At 47.9% G+C, this 18,207-nt stretch overlaps 1 protein-coding gene and 1 long non-coding RNA gene across 3 annotated transcripts in view; one reads left to right on the top strand and one right to left on the bottom strand.

Moving 5' to 3' along the window:
- Window positions 1-18,207, top strand: part of LOC118211713 — a 64,221-nt gene that overhangs the window by 961 nt on the left and 45,053 nt on the right. The window lies entirely within an intron of this gene.
- Window positions 1-18,207, bottom strand: part of LOC118211712 (RNA-binding motif, single-stranded-interacting protein 2-like) — a 51,238-nt gene that overhangs the window by 11,737 nt on the left and 21,294 nt on the right. For both annotated transcript variants that reach the window (XM_035389124.1, XM_035389123.1), the window contains exons 2-4: window positions 17,450-17,616; window positions 6,156-6,214; window positions 5,769-5,860 (exon numbers count right to left, since the gene is read on the bottom strand). In XM_035389124.1, coding sequence (XP_035245015.1) covers window positions 5,769-5,860; window positions 6,156-6,214; window positions 17,450-17,616 — 318 coding nt within the window. The remainder of the gene's footprint in view (window positions 1-5,768; window positions 5,861-6,155; window positions 6,215-17,449; window positions 17,617-18,207) is intronic.

Below are 18,207 nucleotides of genomic sequence, written 5' to 3'. Positions count from 1 at the left end.
CGTGACAGGGAACAGGATAAAGAAAATGAGTGGGGAATGGATAACGGGAATGATACTGCAGAGTCATCCGGTCCATATCTGCCTATCCAGTGCTAACTAAAACCAACCTTGCAGCAGGACGATGCTGCTGAAGCAACAAAGGGAACGTTCTTGACTGGTCAAATCAATCAGCCATCCGGAATCCACTGAACATATGTTTCACTTGCTGAAGACAAGACCGTAGGCAAAACACCCCAGAAACAAACAGGAACTGATTATGGCTGCAGTACAGGCCTGGCAGAGCATCACCAGGGAAGATACCCAGTGTCCGGTGGTATCAATGGGTTGCAGACTTCAGGCAGTCATCAAAGGCAAAGGATTTGCAACCAAGTACTAAATATGATGACTATTAAAGATTATGTAAATACGTATAATTACTTCTGCTCCCCCAAAATGGGGGGAGCGTGTAAAAAATGACTCTACGTCCCACGCGGGTCACCTGGTGTGAATGTAAATACCCTCAAATTAAAACTGACAGTCCGCACTGTTTTCATTTAAAATCCCATGTGCTGGAGTACAGAGCCAAGACGACAAAAATGATGTCACTGTCCGGATACTTACGCACTGCACCGTATGCGCAGCCTTCCTTTTCCTGGCAATTTACAAGTTACCCCAATGGCCAAGAATACATGGGTGTCCAGTGAAAATGAAGCAAGATGCTCATTGTTTTTCAGTAGGAAATCCTATTACGGTCATGTACAGCATTTTCAGTCTATACTTGCCCTTAAGCAGGCCGAAGGCTTTGAAGACCATCTCTGGCTTCAAAGACTCGGCCTCCTTCAGTGTTGGGCGGGGAATTCACCGCCCGCAAGTAATTAAATTTAAAAAATGAACTTTAACTTTAAAGCCCTAATTAAGCCGGGAGATAAAGATCTGTACTTTTTCAAATTTAGAAACATCAAAAAAAAAAACAAAAAAAAAAAAGTCCTGATGCAAGGCATGAGAAGATGAGAAATGGAGGTCTGACACAGAGTGTCTGTTCTGTATGAACATTCCCCTCTGATTTGTAGCTCACTAAAAGGTCAATGAGTCATTAAAACGAAAGCTCCATGCTTCTTATGCGAGATGCATGATCGCCAAATGGCCAATACCAAATCCTCCAGTAGTGGGAAATACCTTTCAAATAAATAAAAAAAACCCTAAATCTCTATTGCATAAAACAGGCTAGATATCATAGTACTCGTTTTCTTTGGTTCATTATATGACTGATAAAACATGATTCTAATTGTGCAGGATATTTATCTGTTTGTCTCAGTTCAATTCATTTAATGAAGATATATACAGGAAAACCATGTGGACAGACAGCTTGCTCTATGACAGAAGTCACTGCAAACAACAATTTAAATTCGAAGAGAAATATCTATTAAACGTGTTAAATGTGATTTTTCTTTTATTTTGTACTTTGATATGCACTGACTTTGTACATCAAATGTAACAGTCCTAATATACTTTGTTATGGTAGTTATTGTGAGACACTGTTCACATAGTAGTCCAAAAATTATCTGCATAGATTTGAAATAATTCACAGAAGTACCTTTTTAAATGCATTACAACACAGAAGACAGAGAAAAAACAGGCATACTTTTAAGGCTGCTGCAACTGATTTCACAGAAATCTTTCGTGACTAATTTTCAGCTCAGTCAGAACTAGCTGTACCAGGAGGACGAATGAGGGAAGAGGTTTTCCAGGCACGGTTCTGATTGGCTGTGAAAGCTGAACCGAGCGTGAGTTCCACGAAACGCACAGGAAACATGGCCTGGATTCTAGATGGGGCAGCAAAAGGGGCAGGACCGGAGATACAGAGGAAAAGGAGGAGAACCGGAGAGGGGGATCAGGGAAAGGAGGGTCGGACGGAAGGAAGAGAAGAAGAGGAGCTGGGAAGGGGAATGAGAGGAGGAGCAGAGGCTGGGTTGGCAGCTGAGAGATGGGGTGGGGCCAGAGAAAGGAGAGTGGGACATCATGGGGGTTGGGGGAGAGGGAGGGGTGGGGGGGGGGGGTTGGCTAGGGGTGGTGATAGAGGTGGAGAGGAGAAGGAAGAGAAGACAGAGAGTGAAGGAGGGTGGGAGGGAGAGGGAGGGCTGTCAGGACTTCAACTGAACTCCATCCCTAGAGAGTCCCCCTTTTCTCTGTCCAAATTTTTTATTACACAGCTATTCAGTGAAAGGGGCAAAAAAGCGAACCCATTGTGCAAGCCCATGTGTGTCAGAGAGAGAGAGAGAGAGACAGAGAATGTGTGTGTGGTGTGTGTGTGTGCGCGCGTGTGTCGCAGAGACAGTGAAAAGGAATGTGGCTTCAGCTCAAGAAGGTCTCTTTGTCATTGCTGCTGCAAACAGCTATATATAAACTATGGACCCCATTGTGCAGTCTTTGCTTGGTGACAAGGCCTGTCGCGGTTAATACGTGACATTCAACAGGGACAAAGGACACACATCTTTGCTCCTTCATACACTGCAACTGCAGTTTATTCCGTTGCTTTTGCGGTCGATAACAACGCATCAAATAAACGGCGTAAAGTCTGAAAAAGTCTGAAAAAAAACATACTAGTTAAAGCACAGACGATTGCTTTAACTAGCTGTGTTATAATTCCTTAACGGGTTGTGCTATGATATCATGACTCAGAGCTCGGCGGCTGTACCCAACAGGTTAACCAGCGCGGTGCTCTGTGCGCTCGCGGCGTGCCGATGTGCACCGCCGGCACTGCGATATGAGGGAGAAACAGGGCGTGGCTCTCTGGGGCGTGCGCTCCTCGCTCCGTTCCAGCAGGACAAGAAACCGAGGGGTCATTAGTTCAGTTCCCGTGGCCTCGCGCTTGCGATAAATACGGGTTTACGACACCCAGAAACTGCTCGAACAAGCCCAGCTGTAATTACAAGCAGCAACTCGTGTTAGAATCCTGCATCTTGTGTTACTGGCTTGGTCAACTTTGAGCTTTTGAAAAAACATGGCAGAACTCCGCAGCTCTCTAGGACCAGGGTCGTGGACCACAGGAAGCGATGTTCTATTCAGATTTTTTTTGCATCTGGCATATAATTCATTTTCATTTCCGAAACAAGATCCTCCCCAGAATGCAAAAGTTATAGGGAAATTAAAAACCATGTGAAGGGAAAAAGTATACAGCGATCAAGTACCGTACAGGAAGTGTAAAACACTACTTATTATGCTGTCCCCTAACCCATGCTGCAAAGTTTCATATGGTTTTTGTCCTATCGCTTCCATCTTGGTTCTGTGCAATAACGTCTAGTATCTTTTGGCCACTTGTTTCAAGTCAGTAGGAAATTGTGTAAGGGCAAACTGACTCCCCATTTTTACTATGAGTAGAACTTAACCTGCACTGGCCCATTGTAGGACTGGTATTTGCGGAGAGCAAAACAGCAAGGCATCATCACTTAACTCCTCGATAACTTCCTGGGAGTCGAGCTGTCCAACCCTCTGTTGTCACGGTCACAGACAGCGTAAACAGACTCGACGGTTCCAAATCGGTCGGCGTGCAGTGAGAGTGGCGCTCTGGCGTGTTTACCGCGCGGCTGACTGGAGCCAAACCCCCCGGTCGAGCCAGTCTGTTGAGGTGCCGTCGAGGTGCTACGCGAGCGCTGACGCCCGGCCGAGGGGGAGGGGCCCCACAAGAGCCGAACGTCTCCGGGTGTTTTTTAAAAAGCCTCTTTTGTCTGTCCTTTCCTCCCTCCGTGTGGGAAAAAAAACCTCCCACGCAATCAACACCAAACCCTCACGTCACTTACGTATCATGTCCCTGACCTTTTTTTTTTTTTTTTTTTTACTATCAGGGAGGGTGTGGCCTGACTCATGGTTCGACAGAGATGTTCTCTACTTTGGGGAATTTTGCTCCGAGCGCATTTCCTATAAAAGGAATTATAATTTATGGTTTCATTTTCTACAATGTGAAAATAGCTGACAGCAATAAAAACCGCAAACAAAACAGGTAGGTTCACAGTAGCAGAATTTGGAACTTCCAACTTCAATATGATGGTATACAGTATGTACTGTATCGTAATTTATACCGGCAAAAATTACCCTTATAGTGGCCTTTCAGAAACAAACAATGCAATCAGGACACTTTCTTCAGAAGATTACCGAAACCGCGCACCGCGACTCCTAAAAACTCTCTTGCTCAGAAGGCAACAGCGGTAGTTGACTAGTTATGCCTTGAAATGGAGCAAACTCAGCCGACGTGAGCATAAGCGCATCGCCCGCCGCCTGGCCGCAGAGCAGACGGAGGAATTCGGATACGGAGACACCACTGAGACAGCCCCCGAGAGGCCAGCGAGAGCCTTCGCTACTGCAGATGAGGGCCACCCGCACGTTCGTCCGCCCCCCCCCCCCCCCCCCAGCCCCCCCAGCCCCCCCCCTTCACCACCCCCATGTCGCCGCGGAGTTGATGGCGAGCCGTCGCCATTGTCGTTGCCTCGGGCGCCAGAGCACGCTCCCCTGGCTCTCCCAGCGGGGAGCTCTGAATGGCGGACGGATTGGCTTAATGAGACTACAAGAAGCCCCTTTCACACGCCGACGCCCGTACAAAGGCCCCGCGACCGCCCGCCAGCCCTCCCCACAGGGCGCACAGACAGAGGGAGGGAGAGCGGGAGCGGGAGGGAGAGAGAGAGAGAGAGGGGGGGTGAGGGAGCCACCTCTCTATCCTCAGCCATTTACCCACATATCACTATGTGCATATAATAACACATACTTTAGTATATCGTACATGGCTATATTTCTGGTCAAAAGATTCAACTTTTTACTATTCCACTGAGGACTAGCAGACAAAACTGTGTGTGTGCGCGCGTGCGTGTGTCTATGTATATTTTTTACTTGAATTTTTTTTTTTTTTAATGAATTCATATGAACTTTGCACAGTTACCAATAGAAAAATAGCGGTTTGACTCCTTGGGAAAAAACATTTTTCTCCCAAATTTAGGTCAGTAAGCCTTCTGTAACCTGTGAGCCCATAAAGCCTGCCATTCGCAGCAAGACGTACAGTATCTGCTCAGGGCTGCAAATCTCCCCTCAGTCTCCACAGCTACAGGGCCAACTGGTCCCCCAAAGAGCCAGCAGCCCCCGTGTCAGCTGGCCCAGGGCGCACCCCCAGAAACAACGTCTCCCGACACTCCGGATATACAGCTTTTTTGTGGCTAGGGGTCACATACACACACACACACACACACACACACACACACAATCAGGTGACACCTAAAACTAGGACACAGCGTGCTGTGCAAAGACGCCCTGAACAGAGTGGCTGCTGTTCCAAGCGCACAAGAGGGACGAATTCAGTACCGGGCTGTGGAGTGTGTCCACAAGCAGGAACAGCGCCTTAACCTTATGCGTCACCCATCCCCTTCTGAAACCCTTTTCATATTAAACATTCTCTCTTTCAATTAAACTCTTTCAATCAAAAAGCAAAATCGGCAGGTGCCAGCAACCTTAACTGCCATTTTAAGTTGCCAAATATGCATGGAACCATAACCTCAGGCCGGTATAAAAATTTTATTAACCTGCATATTATGAAACTAAACATTGCTGTCCCTTTACCACCATTTATTTGAAAGTCAATAATTAAACAGTTCTTTAGCTGTATCTGAACCTTGAACCTTGTGGTCAGCAGCCTTGTCCATTGGACCATGGCACAAACGTCAATGACCGAAGGTCAACAGACAACAATAAAAAGCGAGTGTTTCGTATGTGCGTCTCGACGGACAGGTGAAGGGGGAGGGGCCTCCTACCTTGGCCATCTGTGCCTGGACGCCGCTGGCCTTCAGGGCGGTCACCGCCTTCTGCGCGGCAGCTGGACTGTCGAAATCAACAAAGCCATAACCTGCGAGGGGACGCGAGGCGTTGGTGAGAGGGGCAATGACAAACTCCCAGCAGGCCTCCCAAATGGGCAACGCTGTGGGGCAAACATGCTTTACGGGGCTGCGTTCAAAATGGCTGAACAAAACCAGGAAACAAAGAACACACATAATAACTCTGGTGTCAATCAGGTGTCAAGTGTAACCGCTTAGCATCGGCCCTGTTATGTAATACAGCACCTTCAGGCCCGAGAGAGAGACTGAGCATGCTTGCAATGCATCGTGGGCCCAAAACAAAAACGGAAAAATTGCAGCTCTCACCTTTGCACTTGTTGGTGGTCTTGTCCAGGATGGCCTTAGTGGAAACGATCTTCCCGTACCTTAAAAATACAGAGAGAGGGGCGTCAGGTAGACATCTTGCAGAGTCGGGGAGACTGCTGGGTGCCCGTGAACCTGTGGGCACCGTACGCTTGGCACCTGCCGCTCCGCTTTACCACCGTGGTTCGCTCTACCCGCCCATTTTTTGCGAAAAATTTTTTGATGGCGAGCAAGTCGTCGCCTGGGGACGAGAACAATTTGTTCCAGCCTCTCTGGCCCCATACCCCCCCCCCCCCTCCCCCGCCCAGTCCGCCTGCTCCTTTCACCTCTGACAGCTCCCACCCCACCCTGTTTTATACGCTGGTGTGGATTGCCTCGCACGATCCCGCATTGTTGTGTACAATGTCTGGGAGGGCCGCTTCGACATAGCCCGCACAATGGGGCAGGTGAATGCCGGCTATTATGAATCTGATTGTATTATGCGGCACTTGTGCTGCAGTGCATTATTAAGGAGGTGATGCATGATGTGCTGCAGATTTTTTTTTTTTTCCCCGAAGCCTGGCTCCCTCCCAGCCCGTAACCCAACCTGCCCTGCGCTACGCGCTGGCTGAAAACGCACTGCGGGCCTCCGACAACCAGCGCGCCCAAACTGGGAATCCCCTCCGCCCCACCTCCCTCAACTCCCAGCGCCCCACCTAAACCGTCAACAACCAGACACTTTCCGCTCAACAAAACCGAGTCCGAGATCAGCTCAGTTGACCCGTGACTGAAGCCAAGTGGCTAACTGACTCACGTGGCAACTGATGTGAGCTCAGGGCAAATAATTTATTCACACCCCATCAGCCGCACAGATGGCTAACCAGCATGACTAATTCTGTTTTCCACCGTCCTTTGATTGTATGGGAATAACTGTTGCAAATGTCTCTGCACATATCTGCGTTCCAAGATATTATAAACAGAATGACTCGACAGAATGGTGACCACTCTATCCTAATATATTTATTCACTCTTTTCTTGAAAAAGACCCCATAAAACCTACTTAACATTGTTGTAACCACGATATAACACTGATCAGAACCAGAGGTGGAAGGTCCAGGGGTCAGTCCTGCCTTGTGTTTCTTCCAGCCATGAACTCAGCCAGCTGATTTCACAAATTAGTTCTACCTCCTGACTGAAGAATTGTGCTAATTGTGGAAAAAAATTCTGAGGAGGTCTTTCACTAGTACCTGGATTTTTCTCCTCTGGTCATAACCAGTCATGAGACCAATGTCATAACACTGTCGCAGTTATTATTATTTTGAATATGTTTAGAAGAATCTACCGCATATATTTGCCATAAACTGTAAAAACCTGCCACAAATTTTATAACATATTCTTATGTATATATCAATTAATAAAATCTTATTTTATGAGACCCTGCAATTAGCATCTGTGAATTGTTAAATTTCTATTTAAAATGAGGTTTTCAATATTTGTTTTAAATATTCCAGGAGTTTTTGAATGCTTTGGAAGGGAGGGACACTTTATTTTACAAAATGAAACGAAAGTGAAAGAAAATTACTCGTTTTTCCTCAGTGATTTAATTTGGTCTCATTTCATCTCCCCTGGTAATACATAATGAGCAGCCAGTTATAAATACGCAGCACACATCCGCAGCAGTGTAAATACGGCGTAGGTTAAGTGCATTCAGTCGTGCATGGGTACACACACTGTGTATGAGCCCGCACTGCAGTTTAAGCAAAACACACCAACACGTTTTTTTTTTGTTGCAAGCGCAGGTTAAAAATGAGCCAACGCCTGAACGAGACAGGCTCCGACATCCGCTCACAGACGTTGTCCCGCAAATAACCGGGGATAGTATTGTATTCCATCTGCCGCGGTCTGCAGCAAACAAAATTCAGCTCTCAAGCGCCGCCGGCGTGGACGTCGTTAATCTAGGTCAGCCTCGCAGACCATTCGAGGCCACTTACTGTAGTATTATCTCAATTATCGTATCGATTACATGGGAGAGACGCCACCAATTAGCGTGGGTAAAAATCCCATACCATACATCAATTTGACAGAAATGCAAACATCTTACATCAAGAGCACTAAGTGCACAGATGATAATGTACGCAACGGAAATAAAATATATTTTCGTTGTAAGCATTTGCACGCCTAGACCATAGATTGTTATGGTACATGTCGTCATTGAGTACGAAGGAGTTAAATTCTCGCCTTGAAAATAAACGGGCGTGACGTAATCCCTACGTAAAGCAAGACGATCTTGTGTTCTTTCGTGATCATCATCATCTCATCGTACTCATAGATTGGCGTCATGCCACAAACTGTGTGAGACTGTAGACAAATGATATTCCTTTAATCTTGATAAAAAATAATAGAATAGAATTTCAAATTCTTTGTATTTCAAACAAATACAACAGGAACAGCTTTGAACTCATTTTTCCCAACTTCCTGAATAATGTGCAGTAAAATCTTTAGTCTAAAAATTAATAGGACAGTGATCAACTCCAGTAATTCCTATCATCTGGTTACTGGAGGTGATATGAAATGTTTTTCTAAATTACAAACGCAATAAAATACCCCGTTTGTCTGTGCTGGGAAAACATGCAGATTTTAACACCAAAACACTGAGCTTGAGATGTAGAGAGTTTAAGAACCAAAGTCACGAGACATCTGACTGCAATGTACTGTCTCTGCATCACACAGTATTTGAATCCATATAATGGTGTTTATCACCTACTGTCAAGTGACAGTTGTGGGGTGAATAGAAAGAATTGGAGTTTAATGGGGTGGGGAGGGTGGTAGGTCCTAATTTATTGAAACATATTAAAACATCCTGTTAACACTGTACACATCTCCACAGTTTGATAATGTTACAAACGTGAATACTCGTTTTTGAAGAATGCAAGAATACGAAAGCTCGTTCTCGTGAATAGACGTGCAATTGAACGCAATCGCTCCTCACCGAATGGCTAACTGAGATGGTTTCGGCCCTGAAAGGGGACGATCGATTCTTCAGCGAGCGGCTTCGCACGGAGGCTGTACCCCCGGCTCGCCAGCAGAGGACTGATTTACGGGCTGTGAAACCCAGACGCGAAACTGCAGAGGGCCCAGATTCATCTCCTGGGCCCCAAATTTTTTCTGATGAAAACCACATTGGTCAAATGTCTTTCCTCTGCCTCGTACAATAAAAACCCAGCATTGTTGGAGAGCTACACCAGTGTGCTGGCCCTACGCTCTTGCCAATTATAATATTGGCAGTAGTAAACCGCACTGCTGGTGTGGCGTGATTCAGGCTCTCTGGATTTAAGGCATGCGGATATGAAACCAGCGCTGTTGTTTGCACAAGCGGGACTGAAATCAAAAGCGTGTCCTCCGTGAGTGCGTGTCTGCGTGTGGGGAAGCTGTAGCATATGTTCTCTCTACCTGCAATGCTCCCACATACACTCTCAAAAGTACTGACGATTGTGTTTGTCAGAGGAGACATGTCTTTTTTCCTTTTTAATAATCGCTTTTTTCCTTTCCACTTCTTCGGATATAGCTAGCTTGGGTAGCCATCCGCTAACCGACATGAGATTTTCAGGCTAGGCAAACAGGCTGTGCGTAATTGTGACCAGTTTAGTGGAACAACAACCTGTGGCAAGGTCTCTGGAGTGCTCCGTTGAGGGAAGCAAAAAGTGTCCTGTTTATGCGTGTGTGTGTGTGTGTGTGTGTGTGTGCGTCTGTGTATGTGCTCATGTTTTTGTGCTTGTGGATGTGTGTGCCTGCAGGTGTGCATGTGCGAGTGCGTGTGCATGCATGTGCGTGTATGTGCCACCAACGTGCCTGTGCTTGGACTGCATGTGTGCATGGGTGTGTGTGTATGTGCACCAACATGCGTGTGCGTGTATTTGCACCGACGTGCCTGCGCGTGGACCGCATGTGTGCATGCGTGTGCGTGTATGTGCACCGATGTCACTGCACATAGACTGCGTGTGTGCATGCGTGCGCGTGTATGCGCACCAACGTGCCTGTTCGTTTACTGCATGTGTGCACGCGTGTGCGTGTATGTCCACCGACACGTAGGCACGTGGACTGCATGTGTGCGCTCACAGGCCTGTGGACCGCAGACCACTGAGTGACACCTGGAGCCCCGGGGGGTTTGGCCGGGCTGCTCGGAGTTCACTCGGAGTGCAGGGCGAAGAACAAAGGACAGTCTGTTCCACACGGGCCTTATCTTAAAAGCCCTGCCTATCACAGGCTCACCCACAGGTCTGCACTTAGCATGTGTCCATACAGACCGGGCATCTCACACCACAACAAGGCTTCCCGCTCCGCTACATTTTCATGACAACTGCAGCTAAATGTGCACTTAGGCCAGAGCAAGAGTGCATTGTAAAGTAAAGGTCATAGATGAAAAGTGGCCAGCTGAATCAGCACTTAAATCACTGGAAAGGTACCAGGGTCGGGCTCAATTCCACCTCCATTCTGTCAGTTCAGACGATTAATTCAAACGCGATTAATGAACTAAAAATGCTTCCGAAACGTTTTTTTTTTCCCCGATGCACTGATTCAATTTCAGGTGGATCTGACCTCGGTCTGAAAAAGTTCATTGTACAGTTTAAAAACGCTAAATTAAAAGTGGCAATACAATGTGTGTGCAGCAAGTGAAGCCTGTTCTCAAAGTCTCTCTGGCTCTCTCTCTGTCTCTCCATCTCTCTCTCTCTCTCTCATTCTCTCTCTATCTCTCTCTCACCATCTTTCTCTCTCTCCATTTTAGAGATCTCCGTTTCAAATATTCACGCCAATTTTGTTGACAGTGTGTAGCTGCAGCAACATTATCATAATTATGCTAAAATATGACGGGCATTCCACTGAATTAACGGAAACGAACACATGCTCCGACAAGCACAGCGAAGCATAGAAAGCATATTTGAGGAACGCAGTCACAATGATCTTTTTGGGGCTTTTTTTTGCTGACATGAGTATTTCGCGAATCTGCGTATTAGCAAAGGCCACAGCGTGCAATGCTCTGCAGCCCACAGTGTGCTATGGCGGTTTTCATGTTGAGATGCAGAATTTCCCCCAAGCTGTAATTTTGACATTTCATTGAAGAAAAGAGTGTGTTGCTGATCTTCCCTCAGTGGTAAACGCCCTCTTTAGAATTAAACACCCTCAGCTTTCTGTAGAGGAGGACAGGGTAGAACATTAATGAAGTGCAAACCTGGTCAAACATTAATGAAACACAACCAAGGCAGTCATCTGCCCTTAACAGTACGAAGAACTGAATAACTGGCCCCAGAATTTAATGGTCAACTTGCAATGGTTTATGATTTTGTGGCGAGTGGCCTTTTCATGTAGGGCTAAGGAGTCAATCCCTTCCCCCTATCCTCCTATGTCCCGTGTCTATTTGTCCTGAAGCAGGAGAAGCCTGCCTCTCTATTGGCAGACGAAGGCACTTTTGCAAAATGACTTGGGAAGAAACAGCTCTCCAGGGTATGCAGAAGTCAGGGGGCGGGATCGTGTGTATTCATTAGTTGCCCGGCAACCAATGGGGTGGAGTCAAGTGCAGCCCAAGGAGAGAGCGCTGAGAGAGGCAGAGAAGCAACAGATTTAGAGATGGCGTCAGGGAGAGGAGGGAACCGTTGGAAATTCGCCGTTGGTGACATTCTCCGAGAGAGCCTGGGGGAAGCGAAGGGTCGCTGTGAATGAGGGCAAAACCCAACGGCAGACCCCCCCGACCTGCCAGCAAGAGAGCGAGTGGCTGTTCGTCATTTTCAGGCCAATAAAAATATGAAAGGAAGCCTTTGCTCACCATCACCACACGAACAGAAAAACTACCCTGCTTGGGCCTCGTCCCCTGGTGATTCCCACTGCATATTCATATTTTCTCACACGTTTGCTATTCATACGCGCAGCCTCTGTTTTCTCCCAACTTTAAAAACGACTATAAATTTATTGTCAACTCACAGATAAACTGTTAGCACTTTGTCGCATAACAATTTACATTTTCAGTGCAATAATTCTAAAGCTGCTTGTCATTGTTTGCTGCTCTTCAATAAATTATTCACTTTAAGTCCAAAGTGTTAGGTGCCTGTGATACCAAGTGCTCTACAAGAACCTACGTCTTAGAGAGCCTTAAAAAATATTCCGGATTAGCTCAGTTTTCACTCAATTTTCCAAGAGATGATGATGCTACGATCTTCAAATAATGTCACTGGTTTGTCCCCAGTGAAAAATATTGGACGCTCCACATATCATTATGTGAATGAAATGAAACATTCATGGTTTTATGGAGCGATGTTCCTTGAGGTGCTTCTTGGGGCCTTTTTTATTTGTCGCTCTTCACTGACCGTGCGGAGCGGCGACAGAAGCTGCTCCGGGGTCTTATGTTTACCGGTACGACACAGCGGCTGTCTCCCCGCGCTCCCTGAAGAAAGGGCCTTTCTCAAAAGAAAGAGAGAGAGAGAGAGTAAAAGTGCGCCAGTCCTCCGCGGGGAAACGGTCACGCTTAGCCACGCCGCGAACAGCCCGAGGGGTCGGAATGCGGAAACTCCCCGACCTTTGACCCCAGCCGGAGTGACGGGCGGCTACGGCGGCTGAGCGGGAGGCGGCGGGGGTGCGGGAAGGGGAGCGCGGCTGCAGACGATAGAGGGGCTTTTTCAACTCTGACCCACTTAACGAGGCCTGGTATTCTTTCCCCAGTTAAATCAATTCCCCCTTCAGTTGACACTTCCTCTCTTTCTCTGATCCCTCTCCTCCTGCCTCCTCCCTCGCTCACCCCCACCCCTCCCTCCCTCCCTCCTATGGCTAGTCTATGTTGTTGTTGTAGGCTATTCAATCCAGGTGGGCAGCTGTTTTCAGTGTAAAAGTAGGCCTACAAAATGCGCTTCATAGCATAACAGTGTTTAGGAACCATGCAAAATGCTCTAGTTGCTGTAGCAACCAGACAACACATTTTCGTGAAGCCATTGTGAACCATAATTGAGAGACACTTGTACTTGACAATACTGCAAATATTGTAAATAAATTATTGTGTTTTGCTATTTTTAACGCTATCAACATCACAATAGAATACAATATCACAATATGCATCGCACATATGCTCAGCGTGCGGGGTCTTTAGGATGATGTGAGCAGCCCCAGGGCTGCTGTGCTAAATCCCTTTTCTTTCCCGGTTTTTGGGAGCGTTCCCCCCGGCCCGTCTGCGCTCCAGTGACTCCCGCCCCGGCAGAGCAGGGCCGGGCCCCCGTCTCCCCGCGTCCCGGTTTCTGTTTCTCCGTCCCCCCTCGCAGCTCCCTCGCTCCTCTGTTTATCTTTCCCCTTCCCCGATGGTTCACCGTTTCCTGTCGGGGCCGGCCGCCTCTCGTGAGCCAATGCTTCCAGACAGCTGTAAAAAGAGCAGGTCTCGCTCCCTGCCTCCCTCCCTCCCTCCCTCCTCTTTCTCTTTCCTTTTCTCTTCTCTCCCTCGCTTTCTCCCTGCCTCGTTCGCTCAGCCTCTCCCCCTCCTCCTGTTGTCTCTTGCTCCCTCCTGCTATCTCTCCCTTCGTTTCTCTTCTCCTCCCTTCTTTTGCCCCGCCTCTGTCTTTTTTTAGCCGTCTCCTGTTATTCCCCCACCTTCTCTCAATATTGTCCGACTGTTCTGCTCTTTCACTTTCAAATTCTCTGTTTTTCTCCTGTTTTCTTCTTTCTTTCTCTTTACTTCTATTCCCATTTTTTCCTCCCTCCCTCATCGACTCTGCCCCTCTCTTTCTGTTCTCTCACTCCCTCCCTCCCCCTTCTCTCTCTCTCTCTCTCAGTTTCACTGATTCTACCCTGGGCCTCTATTTTCAAACCCTTGGCTTGCTTATCTCAGGCAAGATCATCAAAGCGCATTTCAAAGCCGAAGCGAAGTTAAAATTTATGGACAGGAAGCTGGCATTCCTGCACGTCTGACACAAACAAACAGTAGAAACTGCCCCGGCACCTTTTCCTAGGAGGCGGGCCTCAAAAATTCCAGAATGGTCCGGTTCCTCTCCAGCTTTGACCACGGCCAGCGTGGTCAGCCCTGGCAAACAAAAAAAAAAAAAACAGGCCTGTTTGGCCTCTCTCTGAAGAGTTCCGCAGAACCAAACGTCCCGCCACGCCGTCGCGCTAGCGTGTTGCGTCGGGCCGACCCCAGCGCTAGTCAGGGGGCCACATTTCCCTATTTTCCAGACAGGAGAGCGTAACCAGCTGGCTCTGTCGGGGAGAAGCAGAGGCCCGGCCTGTCGGGCCAGCCGTTTATCCCACGACGTCAGTGTGAAATTACCATCTCAAACTGTCAGCCGGCAGGCTCTCCCCACAAGGGGGGGAAAAAAAGGGTGAAGGGGCCCGGGAGTGGGGGGGGGGGGGGGTGGGGCTTTGGGGAGGCAGGAATGGGGGGAAAAAAAGGTAATGACTGAAGAGGAAAAAGGAACTCACGGCAAAGAGAGAATAAGCAGAAACACGGAGAGAAAGGAGAGAGAAATTCAAGACTGAGAAGCTGTCCCGGTGGTAAGAGGATAAGTCAGGCCTAGGAAGTTTCCGGGAAGGAATTCCGTTCACTTTCTCTTCATTGCATTATCCGTGGGAGGGGACGGGGGGCGGGGGGGTGGCGGGTAGACTGAGCAGCGAGCCATAAGAGCGTCTGGGTTTGAGGCCTGCCAGCGTGAAAGCACCACTCGAGACGTGATCGCGCGTGAATTTTTCCACACGCCACAGCCGCCGCCTCCGCCAGAGCGTGTCGAGTTCGCCGCTGCCGCTGTCACGGGCGCTCTGGCGTCTGTCACCGTCGGGAGCCGCGGGAAACGGAGACGCTTCCCCCGGAGTTTCATTTCCCGCTTCGCCTCCCCGCCTCCTTTTCTGCGAAGCAGCGGCTAAGACGTTGCTAAGCAAGGCGTTCCGGAACCTTCCCGATCCCGAAACCTCGCACCCGAGATTTCCGACCTTGGCGCGCACAGCGCGAAGGCAAGCCGAACTAGAGCTGGGGAGTTCAGGGAAGTGAAGGGGACTCTGGGAAAATCAGGTCAGCCTGGGCGGGGCCAAACCCGCTCGCCCCGGCGACGGGAGTTTCAGACGGCAACGGGATCCGAGCGCTGGCGTCCGAGTGCGTGTCGCGCGGACGCAGAAGGAATCCGTGAAAACCCCAAGCCTCGTTACGTAAGGACCCTCTTCTCTCACGCGCGGTTGTGTTGTTACTCGTTTGGCGTTTCCCTGTAACAGTGTCTCCCTTTGTCCTCGTTGCCTGGGACGGATGCCGCGGTTAGCCGCGGAGCTGTTAAGTTGCTTTTTTGGGGGGGAAACGGCGAGGCTGAGGATAATTTATTTTACAAGCACCCCCCACCCCCCACCCCCCTCCCCACCACACACCACCCCGCCTGAAAAGGCTGCTGCGTTCCTTTCAGCCTCTGGATGGGGAGGGGCCAGAGGGGGTGTCACATAAGGACATCCAGAACATGCATCCCCCCCGATCAGGCCCCTTCTCCGGCTTTCCCCTCCTTCTTTCACACACTCTCGATTTATCTGCTTTCTTTCTTTTACCTTCCCTGTTTCCATGCTCTCTTTCTCTTTCTCTTTCTCTCGTCCCTCTCTTGCCCCCCATTCTCTTATTACTCCTCTCCCTCTGAAGAAATCACCCCCTATTTCTCTACCGGTTTTTCTATGATTCCACCATTCTGCTCACGCGTCATTCATTCGTTCATCCAGGATGCCCTCACCCTGCCTGTGTTGGTCTACATGATTTCCACAGAAAACTGAATAAAATCATTCATGCAAATATTCTTACTGCACCTAACAATGGGGAAGCTTTCCCTTGCCCTGCCCACAGGCTTGTCAAATGACACCCTTTTGTAATTGCTGCAAATTGTTATTTTACATAAAATAAATAAAAGGTTAAATCAGTAAGAGAAGTGAACTCATTTGAATTTCACACCTACAGCTGTGCGATAGCTTCAGTCAAACTGGTTTACGCTAGGGTCAAACAGAGTGCCTGTGCTGTGACATGCTTTTTCATGGCACATTGTACCCAGCAGCTAGAAAAAGAGATGTGCAGTAATAACATGTTGAAAAAGGAAATGGTTTATATATCCTTCAGTTGAACACCTTGATCAAGACCTCTTGAGCCAGAATGTCTACTCCAGGGAGTTCTTTTTGTTGTGATGTGGTACTTGAACGACTCACATCTCTAAAATACTTTCCAAAAGAAAACAGGCAGCAGATTTAATTCTGATGAATGTCTGTTAAAGCTAGGAACGGTCTTGTCTCAGTGCTAACAATCCTCAGTTGTGTGTAAGGATCCAAAGTGGCACTATCTGGAAGAGAAAGTTGTCTATTGTTTGCCCCAGTCTGGGAAATAACACGGCATGTGGACTACACCTATATTATATGAGCTGCAGTAATCTCATAATGAGAACCTTCAATGGTAGCGATAAACAGGAGAATTGAAATGATATGTATGAAAAAAAAACACATCCGTGTGAATGACTCTCAAGGGCAGGTTTCAGCTCTGCTTATGTCATTAGCCAGCTATGACTGAGAGTCCACCAACAGGTGGTTGTTATGGTTACTGCTGCATGAACCAATGACCTGCCAGGTGCCCACAGGCTACCAGCTGTCAGTGAAAGATGTGCCACGCCCCAAAACAGCACTAGCTCTCCTAGCGTGGAATAGCCTGTCTTGTGGGGAGTGCACAAGAGGAGTGTGTGTATTTCAGCTGTGCTGACTCTTTCGTGGGTGTAGATATCATGTCAGTGATCTGGAAAGGCACAACCGTTCAGTTGTACTTCTTTGTAATTGGAGAGATTACGCTAAACATATTTAAATAACTGAATACTAAATGAATCTGGAAAAACTACCATGAATTTAGTTGAAGGTTGTCGGACTCCATCGATGGCTCCTATATACAATGAATAGTCTATGGGGTTGCTAAAGTACACCGCTAAGGCTAAAGAGATGAATCTATGCTGCACCAAGGTGTGGCTGTGTCAGGGAGAGATCGTGGAGGCAGCATTGTGGGTTTGATTGTGCAATGTCACCAAAGTCCCATGAAAGCAGGAGTGGACTGCTCCATTCCTGGAGAACCACTGCATATGCAGGTTGTTGTAGCCACCAAGTACTGCGGCCCAATTAGCCTATGAGCCGAATGCACTAGCACACTCCAATACACCAGTGGTTTAACAGTGCATTAGACCAGAGTAATATGTTTCATATGTGGACATATGAGCAGTCCTGATGAGTCATGCAGGAACAGCTATGGCCTTTTTGCCCACTATTAAAAACGATAAGGAGGCGGAGAGTAAGCGAACAAAGATACTCACGGCTGGCAGAGCTTGACCAGGTCCTGGTCTGTGGTACCCGGGTGGAGACCACGGATGTACAGGTTCGTTTTGCTCAGCTGTTCGCCTCCCCCACTGCTGCTGTTACTGCTACTGTTGGTGTTGGGACTGGGGGGCGCCATCTGCTGGCTGGAGGACACATAGGCTTGCTGCAGACAGAAACAAAAGGGGTGTTATTACTAAATAGTTGAAAAAGAGAGACAAAATAACTGGATGTCTTACAACTGAGGCAAAAACAAAGCATTCAATTACACATTTTTACATAATTAAGAGGATTCTGGGGCAAATCCATAGTTAATTTCTGCAAGTTATGCCACCTATTTGGCAATGGGTGGAAGGGGAATCTATGTACCAGACACAAATGGATATCTGACCACTGTAAATTATAGCGTACATGATTATAACACATAAGTTGTCAAGGGAACCCAACAATCAACTCAGTGACTTTAGTAAATTCTTAGTGTTGAGATGGTAAACGATTAACACGCTCACACAATGTCCTAGAGATGCTCTGTTGGGTTCACTTCAGGTAAACAGGCCGAGCACTTTGATGAACAGTACTTCTTGCCAGGAAAGTCAAATGGAGGTGCGCGGTATTCAGCCAAGCATCATTATGCATATATGGGATCAAAGTAAGAAGTGATTGGTCGGGGGGGGGTTGTAAGTACACAGTCTCTATGGCAACGCGTGGTTAGCGATCCAGTAATAAAAACCAACAGTGATCTCCATGCACACCGAAT

This window comes from Anguilla anguilla, chromosome 13 (assembly GCF_013347855.1).
Source record: "Anguilla anguilla isolate fAngAng1 chromosome 13, fAngAng1.pri, whole genome shotgun sequence".
NCBI classification, from domain to species: domain Eukaryota; kingdom Metazoa; phylum Chordata; class Actinopteri; order Anguilliformes; family Anguillidae; genus Anguilla; species Anguilla anguilla.
Note: the sequence above shows the minus strand (reverse complement) of the source record. Positions and strands in the feature narration are given on the sequence as shown.